The sequence below is a fragment of the Mustela nivalis genome, assembly GCF_964662115.1.
Source record: "Mustela nivalis genome assembly, chromosome: 4".
Lineage (NCBI taxonomy): Eukaryota > Metazoa > Chordata > Mammalia > Carnivora > Mustelidae > Mustela > Mustela nivalis.
The window spans coordinates 7658407-7670589 of record NC_139023.1 but is presented as its reverse complement, the minus strand read 5'-3'; the positions used below and the strand labels follow the sequence as shown (position 1 = coordinate 7670589).

The 12183-nt window shown below is 47.4% G+C and overlaps 1 protein-coding gene across 1 annotated transcript in view; it reads left to right on the top strand.

Annotated features, from left to right (window-relative positions):
* Positions 1-12183, top strand: part of PARM1 (prostate androgen-regulated mucin-like protein 1) — a 106036-nt gene that overhangs the window by 79475 nt on the left and 14378 nt on the right. Inside the window, exon 3 of the mRNA XM_082727335.1 lies at positions 10884-10962. Coding sequence (XP_082583461.1) covers positions 10884-10962 — 79 coding nt within the window. The remainder of the gene's footprint in view (positions 1-10883; positions 10963-12183) is intronic.

Sequence of the window (12183 nt, the reverse complement as noted above, 5' to 3'; positions counted from 1 at the left end):
CTTGCAGAATCCTCACTAAAGTACATATTAGCGATTATTATTACAGTGCTAGCCAGCTCTTCGCACAGACACCCACACAGGCTTGACTCTTCTAGACTTTAATCTTCTTAACCTGGAAAATCAGAATGTTTGTAAAACACTTGCAGACTCCCAAAAGGATTATTACTGTAAATCTTAGGGAATAAGATTTAAATACCTGTCTATAACCCCAAACAGAAAACAGTGTATGAAAGGGGAAAATAACTCCATCCACCCGTATTCCGTGATAAAAATAATAAATTTGCACACTGTGCGGCACACGGGGTTAGGACTCTGTTTCCGGCTCTGAGGTTCCTTCCTTCTCACTCATGGCCTTGGAACCGAAGAAATAGCCCTGTGGAAGGTCTTACTTGCTAAGGCTGGTGAACCCTGAAGGAACCTGAACCTCATCTGCCTGGCTTAGTCTCAAAAAGGCAAATGCCAACTTCTCTGGTTTATTTTACCCTCAGGATTGTTTTATCCATGGTCACGCCTCACTGTCATCATTGAAATACTAAAGAAATAACAACGAAAAACCTCTCCTTCGGTGTCCATGGAGATAAATGAGAGTTCTTAAGCAAGACGGTGGCTTGCTTCCCGCCATCCATTATTTTTCCCCTCTGAGTCATTCACAAAGGGACGATTCCCAACCTGGTCCTTCATGTCTTAAGTCCGAGGCTACAAAAGGCGGACCGGCCAGCCTACACTTTCCTCCTCCTGCCCCCTGCCATGCAGCTAGTTGTCCCCAGAAGAAAAGAACCCCCAGGAAATTCTTTTGGATCATTTCAATGCTAATTACATTAAGGATGCTTTGGTGGCAGAGAGGTTTAGGGATTTCTTTTCCTCTTTCCGGTTGACTCCTAAACCAAAATACCTATGTCCCCCAGTGGAGGAATTTGGTGAGCCAGTGTGACAAAGACGACCCACTCACACTGACAGATCAGAATTTTCAGAAGAGAGTTCTTCTCATCCAGGGCAAACAATAGGAGGGATTCTCTGTTAGAAATCACTCCAGCCCGCCCCCCCTTCTTTATGCCCCCAGGAATCTGAGCTGAGATTCTCACCCATGGCAAGTCGTGCTGCTCTCAGCTCCTTAGAAGTTCTGACTCCCAGCCCAAGCTCAATTATGTTCACTGTATAAAGTAATTTAAAAAACAGTGACGATGGGCTGTGATGCCAGGCACTGTAAATCTGTGCTACAGAGAGACGGAGAAGAGCAGAACGGACATGGGGCATGTGAGGGGACAGATGCCTGGGCTTAGTTAGCATCATGGACCCAGAAGTCCGGCCTTCCTCCGTGTCTGCACTGCTCCTGGGAGAGGCTGAGGCAGGACTGCTGTCCCCCTATGTCACATCTCCACCGAGCAGCAGTATTCATGAAGCTGCCGCTGCCGCACTCCCTAGAGCGGTGGCAGGAGTTGACACAGGGGCTGTTGGCCCCAACTTTCAACCGTCCATTCTCTGTGGCCTCTTCCAGGGGCCTGAGGGCAGCTGCTTTCCCCCCAGCCTGACATCTCCTCCCTGAGCCCGTTTGAGAAACAGGTGGTCATGGGAGCCGTGTTCCCAAAATATGGTCCCTACATGGGTAGCATGCAAGGTGCTGAATATGTTTTTATCCTAATAAAACCCACTTTGTTTTCATGCGAATTTTAAAAAAAAAAAAAAAGAATAAAATAGCACTGAACTCATGACTCCATAGCTTTTATCGTTAAACAATATGTAGTAAGTATCTAAAGAAAAAAAATGACTTGATTTAAAGACATATATTAAGAAAATTAGAGTGTGGGTGGTGTGGAGGAGGCAGAAGACAAGCCATGAGCGTGATACGGAGATGTTTGAACTTTGGAAAAAATACGCCGTGAGGTAGAGGCCAGCATCTTATTATCCTCATTCTTGTAGCTACCAGCTTCATTGGGGATCAGTCCAAGAACTAGAGAATTTAAAAAGACTGCAAACCAGAAATCAAAAGCAAACGAGTCCCAGCTCTGCAGTTGATGGAGTCTGATCTCAACCAAATCCCTTAATTTCTATAACCTTCCGTTTTATCATCTGTAAAATGAAGACATTAGATTCAATGAGCCTTCTTAGAATTTCCTTTCAGCAATAAAATGACATTATCCCATTGGATATGTCAAAGTAAAATAATGTCAAAGTAAATAATGTCAAAGTAAAACAAAACCTGAATTTGAGATCCACAGTCATTTCTGAGATACCCAGCTTGGCTCACATCTCCTCACATCAAGCTTGCTTATTGGTTTTGGGATTTTATGGAGAAGAGGTGCCCAGAGACTGTGAGACCCTTGTGTTGCACTTCCTGATGAAAAAAAAAAGACATTTTAAATACACTATTTAATTTGGAAAGATGCTCTGAGAGGAAGAGTATGTTTCCTCAAAGTCTGACACCTCGTAAACAATTAACATCAGCTGTGGGAATGATGGAATGAATCTTCATTTTACAAGCAGAGGTAGAGACACAACTGAGGCCAGGAAGGCGGGGAGCAGTAACGTGACTTGCCCAAGACTATTCGACTCATGGGAGCGCCTGGGTGGTTCAGTCAGTTGAGCCTCCAACTCTTGGCTTCAGCCCAGGTTTTGCTGTCAGGGTGGTGAGATCGAGACCCCCGTCAGGCTCCTTGCTCAGGGCAGAGTCTGCTTACTCCTTTGCCTTCCCCTCTGCCTGCTCTCTAGGATAATTCAATAAAATCTTAAAAAAAAAAAAAAAAAAAAAAAGACTATTGAGCTTGTGTCTTATGAGGCCAATCTCTGTGCCAGATCTTCTGGATCATATGAAGTAGAAACGCAAGTGTTCGCGGGATCCAGCCTTAAAGGGTGTATCCCGTTTCTGCCCACTAACCGATTGAGCTGGTAACTTCTCGAGTTACTACATTACTTGAGTAACTCCTTGAGTTTTGGAGAACCTCTTGGAGTCTCTATTTCCGAAATGCCCAAACGGAGATTGACACATCCGTGCCAGGCTAGGGCCCGGCCCAGGGAAGCTCGAGGAAACAATGGCGGCTCTGACTTGGACGACCAGGGCTGCTTTCCTTTATGTTTTCTTTACTGTTCTTGGCACAATACTACACATGTCCCCTGAGAACAGTTGAGCCAAGAATGAACTCAGGGCAGTCTCTAAGGAGACTCTGTGACTAGCATTCAGATGGAGGCTCAGCCACATTTCAGGAGATTCTCATTCCCCGCAGGCTCCTTTGGTCTGGGGAGTGCTGAGGGAGAGGAATGTTCCATGACATTGGCTGGAGCCTGCCTGGGACCTTTGAAATGCTGTGGGAAAGGAGGATGGGGAGCGCCGTTTGCTGTTCCCAGAAGCCCAGTAGTTCACATTGCAAGTGTCAAAGGAGAGTTGGGATCGGGGGACCTGAACACGTAGCTCCAACAATTCCGGCTGGGAAGGAGGCTTCATTTGTGTTGGGAGAGACTATAATTGTGAGTAAAATGAAGAAACTTTAAAACCATGACTAACAGGGACAGTGCCCATTTGTGTGGCCTGGGTTATGTTCCCGGCAAACCCTGGCTCCCTAAAGTACAGCCCCTTTGCCCACATGAGAGGACCATGAGGAAGAGGAAAGGAGCATTTGCTGGATTAATATTAAAATTAGTTAATATTCATGTTTCCAGGACACATCTTTAAAGAGATTAATATTTTCAGTAGACATTCTTAACTATATGCTACCTAAGTAGGTCAAATGCTTAGATAAAAGGGAAGCCAGTCCCCATACGAGGTCTTCTTATTATAAGAGGCAAAGGTTAGGTTTTGGCTGTCCCGACCCAAAGATTGGACCCCTGATCGGCCCACTAACCAATTCTGCCTGTGAATGAGCATCTAAATCAGCAAATAAACATGAAATAAAAGGTCCCAGTTGTGATAATATTTGGCCAAATTTGATAAAGTTGACCTCTGCCACTCTGTGGAAAGGAATGAGTAAGCAATCATTTAATGATTTAAAGATTTGGGGATGTGGGAGAGTAAGGAGAAAGACTAACTTACAGAGACAAATTTAGGTTTTGCTAATTAAAAACATTTCTGTGGCTTATTTGCATGCAAGCTGTATGCCTTATAAAGGAGCTCCATATTTGCATCATAACTTCTAATAAAGTCCGATTTTAAAAATAGCTACACTTTCAGAAGAAATTGTATATCCTATGAATTTTTACTTTGGGCCTAGACAGATGAAGAAGTATGTTTGTGTCCCTCGATTTAAGGGACTCTCTCAATCGAGAGAGCACTGACATAAAGTCATGAGACGGCTCACATAAAACCATTAGTGTAACAGCATATATTGTCTTTATCTTGTACATATGTGTATAACGATCTATAGCTACATGTGTCAGTATTAGCTATATACTAGAATAAGTTTACTAAATTGTGCCATGCTAAGTCTAAGGCAAACTTCTAGAAAAAGAAGGCTCAAGATGAACAGGCATCATTGTGGATGAGTTCTAAGAGGAGACTGGGTTTGAGAAGGTTGCATATCAGCCCTCTGCCCAAAACCGTTCCATGGTCCTCATTCCCCACACTGTCATAATGTCCTCAAACACATGTCTGGCTGGGAGACTACTCCCATGGTCCCTACTCATTTCCATCACATTCTTTTATGTAAACTGTGGCCTTGGTTTTGTCAGCTCCGTGAATTGGGTGACCTTGGGTAAGTTGCTCAGCGAATCCCTCAGTATTAAGGTCTCTTGAATCCTAAAGTGGGTTATGCAGAGATCTCAACAGTCCCCTCAATCTGGGCTAATTTACAAAGCACTTGGTCTCATTTGGTCCTCCCAATATTCCTGTGAAATGGAGAAGATAAGGATTATCCCACTTTTTAGAGAAGGACAAGGACACCAGTTGAGGGTGCTTATATCTCTAGACCCAGTGCTGAATATTCAGTCCTGCAAATGTGAGGTATCTGTTCTCCGTCTCGCTCACTCCAGCCTCACAGCTTCATTGCTGTCCAAGGCCTGCCCATCCTTCGAAGAACAGCTGCATCCCCGAGATTCTAACTTTCATGGACACCCCCCCCAAGTTAGAGGCAGAAATACAGAGTTTAGTATCATCTACCTCCCACATTAACTATCTACTTATCTGTCCACCTAGTCCTGCACTGCTGGATGGTTCCGGAACCTGACAACTGTCTCTGCAGCTGGGTGGTGAAACCTGGGAGCCCCGCTAGCTGCTTCTCCACGGCCTGCACTGTCCTAGCTCAAGGAACCCGTGCAGTTTATTCAGGAGAAACTCGTGGGATTAATTCGGGATCAGAGAGAGAAGCTCAGCTTCTTCCCTTGCTGTGGGGGAGAGTAGGAGGAGAACCAGGAGTGAAATCCAAACAGAATTCAAGGCAAGAAGTCCAAGTATACTGAAATAATGGTAAAACTAGGATCAACTTAGGTGACAGCATCCAAAAGCTGAGATGTCCTTTTTCACTTTGTCTCCCCCATACCACATCCTACCTACATGGAGGGACACACACATGCCCCAAAGCGAGTTGCAGCTAGCGTCTACCTCAGCTCACTTCATACACTGCAATGAATAACACTGGGCAGGGTTCTCAGTGGTCCTTTTGGACCACAACTCATGCTGGAAACCAATGACATGGGCCCGATTAGCGCGCTGTTCTGTGACTGTTGTCCACCTCTAACAAGTCCTGCCTACAGTTACTCTGAATTAATAGAGTCTTAACCAACCTTCACCAGGACCTACAAGAAGACCCAAACCACCGCACAGCCCCAAGTTAGGCAGTGCATCCCAGACAACAAAGAGAAAGCAGGTAGGGGAGGGGCTGGGCCACGGGGTTCATCCCTGCGCAGACTCGCATGGACCCCTACAGCCCAGGGTGGCAGGAGAGCCTATGGAGACCCCACGTGGACGGAGGAACCTGTGCTGGGGTCCCAGCAATTCCGGCCATCAACTCTGTGCTTCCCAGCCCTTAGTTTCTCTGTGCCTTGGTGTCTTCATCTGTAAAATGGAGATACTGAGAGTCCCTACCTTGCAAAGTTCTCATGAGCAGGACATAAATTCAAAGAAGTGAAACTCACAGAACAGACCCAGGTCCAGAGTAAGTAACGAGAAAGTGTCGGTTGCAATTATTTTTGTCATCGTTGTTAATGCTATTATTAACATTGTTGTTTGGAGGACGGAGATGTGATCTGAGACTATGACTGTAAGGATGGGAGGGGCTTTTCCTAGTGTCAGAGGCAGAGATCCAGGCCCCCGTGGAGGTCTAACCTCCAGACCCCCCCTCTCACCCCCTACTCTCGCCTCTCCTCCAGCACATGTACAGACCATACTGTTAGGAAGAACTCCTTTGAAACAGAGGTGCCTTTTCCTTCTGCAACCTTGGCTGAAGGAGCAGCCCCACACTCTAAAGTGGTCTCCTGCTCCTCTTCTCCCTTTCTTACCTCCTTTCTGGAGCAGGGAGAGGAAAGAAAAGAACAAGACGTGTCTGTTGTGTGAGAGGCAGGTGTGGGGAAAGAGACTCCTTAGCTGCATGCCATCCTTTATTCCGGGCCAGCTCAGGGCACAGAACAGACTCAAAGCAGGGTAAGGGATGACCTCTAAAGCAGCCACCTGTCTCCTGGGGGTGCCAGGTCTGACCGGGAGCGCAGTCTTATAGGAGTTGGCTGTGGCACCTCAAAGATTGTTAGCTGACTCCGTTGGGACAGTTATTCCCCAAATAACTCTCCTCCAGTTCCATCATCTATGGGAACTCGCAGGCACGTGGGGCAGGGGTTGGACCATCGCTGTAGAGTCATAGGAGTAGCTGCTCGGGTGAGACTAGGCCAGGGGATTCCAAGATGGAAAGATGGGAGATCTGCTGCTCGGGAAATTTCTCAGCACAGCGACTGGGCTCAAAAATTGCCAGTACTCACTTATCTTTCTTTCTTTCTTTTCTTCTTTTCTCTCTTGCTCTCTTTCTTTCTCTCCTTATTTTTCTTTCTTTCTTTCTTTTTGCCAGTATCGCATTTACTATTCTGACATTAAATAAATGAGTCAAGTGCCCATGAGGAGCTAGAGACTGTGCCTGGGGTTTAGAGCGCAGGAAGCAGCGGAAGAGAAGTGGTCAGAGCCTGCGGGGGGCGGGGTGCTCCTAACACAGCAGGGAGCGTCAGAAAGAAGCAAGCACAAAGAACTGAGAACCCACAGTAATGCGATCATTTGCATGGGGGTGTCAGGAAAGCTAATCAGAAGGGCTGGTATTTAGTTAGGTCAAGAAGAAAGAGTAGGAGTTGGCCAAGCTGAGAAAAGGGCCAGTGGAAGTAACCTGCTGGTGCGTGATTACAAGTGCCAAGCCTGGAATGAAGTGGTCTCGGGTTTGAACGTCAGCTCAGCCATTGATCAGACTGTAAAGCCTGAATCAAGTTCTTTTCTCTGAGCCTTAGCTTTCTCATCCGTAAAATGGGAATCAATCCACTCATCTTGTAAAGAGAGTCAAGTGACGTGATCGCTGTAAGGCTCTTGGCGTGGTTCTAGCCCAAAGCACCCACAGGTAGAGGTAACTACGGTTGTTCTTTAGTCTGCTTATTTTTGTCCTGCATTGTTGTGAAGCTGGAAAAGTGGCCCCCCGAGAAACCCCAGCTTCTGGAGAGGCCCAGTGTTCCAGGAGGCTTTGCATGGACCTTTGGCAGCCCTCTGGTCAGGCAGAGCATGTTGGCATGGTGGAATGTGCGAGCACAGTAGAATTTGCTTGCATCTCAGCTTATACGATATACAGATCGGTTTCCTCCGATGCTCTCTAATTCCTTCTGGCTCCAGGGCTTTTCAGTGTGAGTCACACCCAGTGTGTAACGGGCAAATCCCACTGAGGAGGAACTGAAATGCCAGCAATCTTCCCCTTCCCCACTCTCAGCCTCCTGCCCACTAAGGGTCCATACCTTCCTCACAGGGCAGAGCCTTCCCTGCCCCAGCCACACCTTCCTCATTCTCTGTCTCCCTGACCCTCCTTGAAAAAAGAGTAAGTAGGAGGAGAAGGGGAATTCTAGTTGAGTTTAAACAGAACTCGGGGGGAAATGACATTTGTTTTCACAAGGAGGAAATCACGCTTTTTCAGTTACCATAAAAATTGTGCTAATGTGGCTCAGCAACCCCCTCATAGGCTCGAACCATAATGCCCTGAGGTGTGGAACTTCCCAGGATGAGGTTCCTGGCTGCCTCGGTAAGTAGCAGGTGCTCTGGGGGTCAGAGCAGGCTCAGCCCACAAGACCTCCTAGGCTCAGGGCCTGATAGAGATCGGCCTCCAGGGGACCCTGGCTGCCTTGGTTGGCACCGGATGAGAAGAGCCAGTGGCTGGCAGAATAATTAAGATGTCCTGAATATTTAAGCATAGCCTATTTTACCCCACACCTCTTAGCCTCATATCAAGCAGTACCAACCCTCAGAAGTGCCCCTTTGCTCAGTTGCCCTCAGGAGCCCATCAGGGGGAAATCACCTGCTAATCTCAGCTCTGGTGATGGAGGCTGCCCACTGTGAACCAGGAAGGATGGCCTGGAAAAACCCCATTGGAGGGCTCCGGTTACATCCAGAGCGAGACAGACAGCCACCAGCCACTGAGAGGGGCAGTGGGTCACTCCGTCACTTACCATGCTTTGAAAAAGAGGAGCACTTTAGTTAGGGAACTGCCGGATTTATCTTTAGGAAGAGGCGATGTATAAATATATCCAGTAAATAGCATAATTGGAGGCCATCCAACTGCCTAGGGTTAGGAAAGAAACTTTGAAAAAGGTCAAACCTACAGTTTCCTGCATTAAACTCTGCCGGAGCAAGAAAGAAGAGTCTTACAGAGAAATCAACTCTAGTCTGTCTCTTCTCCTGGTTTTTGTGGGGGTTTTTTGTTTGGTTTTTTTTGTATTTTTTTTTTTGAGGGGGCAAATTAAATGTAAAGCTCAATTTTTAAACGGCTCCTAATTACAACCACTGTATCTCTGACTCTCGACAGACCCCGTCATCTTCCCTTGCAGACATAATCCTCATGTCACAAGCTCTTAAAAGAGCTTTTAAGAGGCTTCAGTGAACGGAATTTTCTCACTTCAGTACAGCTGGAGGCCGTGAAGCCGAGTGCGGCCTTTCCAAGCAGGGGTGGATGTTTTCCCCGAGGGGATCCGACCTTGAATTTTTCCTACTTGATCAGATCTGCACATCTGAGCATTCCATGCCATAATTCTGTCTTTACCGTGGTATAAAGGGGAAGACAATTAACCTGGTAATTATATGAATCTGGCTCTGAAGGGGTTCCGGGTCCGAGGAGGTGAGCAGTGAGCGTCGACGTGTGTGGCCCTTCCGAAATGGTGGAGCGTGGTCAGTCCGTGTGGACACACCAGGCTCTGGTCTTCCCCTCAGTGTTGGTTAGCAGTGGACCTCTTTGGCTCTCTTTTAGACATTCTCACCAGCAGAGAGAGCCTTCTTTCACTCAGAACTTTTGGGGGTTACTACAGAGTTAATAACTAGACTGATTTGCTTCTTAGTGCTGCTCTAATTCCCTTGGTGGAAGCACTAAGGGGAACAATATACAAAAGCAGTTCCTAAGAGAGGGAAAGAAAGAAAAGGAGAAATGACAAATAACCTACAGATCTCCAGATAACCTATAAATCTCCAAAAATGTGGGGGAGGTCCATCACCCTTGAGATCCAGTACACGACAGGTGGGCACTGGTCCAGGACGGTATATTTTGGATAAGACTTTCACTTGGTGTGCATGGCACCTCATTTATCCCTCCTAAAGTCATGAGGGCAGGGGGAGGGGCAGCTCTTCCTCCTCGGTTGCCGCAGGTGATTGGTGTGCGAGTCAGCGTTACGTAAGTAACCCACACCACACACGCAGCTAATGACATGGGTTCACATATCTGGACTCCAGACCCGTGATGTTCCTTCCAGTGTGGCTGAGTCCCGTCCACTCGCTGAAGTAGTAACACGGTTTCCCGGTAGCCTAGGAGAGCACATGGAGTCCCCGACACCAGCCTTAGTGCCAAGAAGGTCACTCCCACCATTAGGAGACAAGAGCCCAATTGATTCTTTGCATTTCTCAGGTGAAATATAGCCAAAGTATATACATTATTAGCCCAAAACTCACACAGAAAACAGTGTTTTGCTTCTAAGTGGTAATCTTTGGAAGCCGTATGGTTATTCTTACAAGGCTACGTGCTGGATGGGTTTTCAACTGCCCGTTAATAGTTGCCTTTGGAGCCAGATTTCAGATTGCACAATAAAACATTCATGTTACTTTGTAATTACACCTGGTTATTTCCATTCACAGAAAATAGTGTTACCTCTCAGAGCAGCCCTTGGTTGTACAGCATGCTTGACTTTATTCTCTGCTAAAGCAAACTCACCTCTCAAGGGTGGAAACTCAACACACTCCCCCAAAAAGGAGTTTTTTAAAAAAGTGCTTTGATTTGATGGCGTCATTTAAATGAGTGCATCTCCAACCAGGATGGTCCTTTTGAAGTGGACACGACTGATACAGCTGTGCGATTCTGGTTTATTTAAAAACCAGCTATAGTGCTTTGCAGTGACCCTTGAATAAAACATCCTAAGCCTCTCAAGATCTCACGAGTCGTAGAGAGAGGAGCCAGGGCCTGTAACAGAAGAAAATAAGATGTCAGGGGATTTGAAACCCCCTACCAGCAGCAGCAGCAACAGATCGCTCTCTCTCCTAGAACAATAAATGTTACTGGAGGCTGTTTTCTGAACTCCAGGCAGGCCCGAAGGTCTTAATAATTTTGGCCATTTACCCAAACTCTTAGAGGCTGAGAAGAGTACTGGTAACAGAATGAAGAGCCCGGTTTCGTCCTAGCTCTGACTTGTGTGCAGACTGACCAGCAGTGAATGCCCTTCGCTCAACTTCTCCCTGTGCCTCTCCTCCTCCGCAGGCAGCATCGCCGCCATTACGGTGACAGTCATTGCCGTGGTGTTGTTGGTGTTCGGGGTGGCAGCGTATCTGAAGATCAGGTGAGACGCACCCTACTCTTCCTTATGGGGAAGAGATTCCATTTTTCAGGTTTCAGGCGGAGAGCTGGTGTGCCGAGTGCTGGTGTCCTGATAAGCGTGGTCGGGACGCGACGAGGGCCACGGTAGTGTGCACTGGACGGGAACCCACGGTGCGGTGTTTGAACCTTGGCCGCGCTGAACAAGTACACAGCACGATGGTGAGGGAACATGCAGTCGGGAGACGGAGGCCTTGGCCCCCTGCCCATAAGGCCCCTCCTCACCTCAGGAAAGCCACATGCCTCCCGAACCTCATGTTCTTCATCTGGGAGATGGGGTAGAGACGGGAGCTCAGTGGGTTACAAATACCAATGTTTGAAGTTCCACTGTGGGAGTGTGTCCAGTCTGTAAGGAGGATTTCACTGATGCTAAAGCAAAATGTTGAAAATGCAAAGGAAAGTGTTGTGTCTTGAGGGCGCCTGAGTGGCTCAGGTGGTGAATCGGATGCCTTCAGCTCAGGTCCTGGCCTGAAGCAGGTAACCGGCTGCTCCCTCTCCCTCTGCTTCTCCCTCTGCTTGGGCTCTCTTTCTCTGTTTCTCAAATTTAAAAAATCTTGAAAAGAAGAAAGAAGGAAAGAAAGGAAGGAGTAGTGTTTTCTATAAAATTGGATTTTTTCCCCCCTGAGGTTATGTCCTTATATTTTTGGCTTTAAAATATCTCATCTCTTTGAAATGAAGGTGATCACGGACGGCAGCTGAGTTTTTATTTGCTTTAGCCAAATAGAAAGTCGCCACAGTCTGTGAGCCCCCAACTTTGTGGTCTACTGCTTTGTGAAATCCCAAAGTCTCCAAAACCACATTACTTACCCCGAACATGCCTAATGGCAAGTGGCAGTCTTCTGTGCCCGTCTGTGGAGCGCCTCTAACAAGGGACAGAAGCCCACGTGCCACCATCATGAGCACAGCCTCCCTCTGACCTCCGACCCGTTCTCTTGTCAACTGCTGGGGGCATCTTCATGCTGACTCTGGGCAGACCCTGTCACTCCGTCCCTTAAAAGCCCTGGTGGCTTCCTTCTGTACTTAGAACTAAATTCCAACCCCGCAGCCTGGCCCTCAAGATCACTCATGGAGCCTGCTCTTCCTCTTCTCACTCGTCACTTCTCCCTCTCGCCCAACCACCAGCCGCAGTCGCGCTGGCTTTCCGCCCGACTCTCAGAACGCACCAGGCTCCTTTTCTCTCCACATT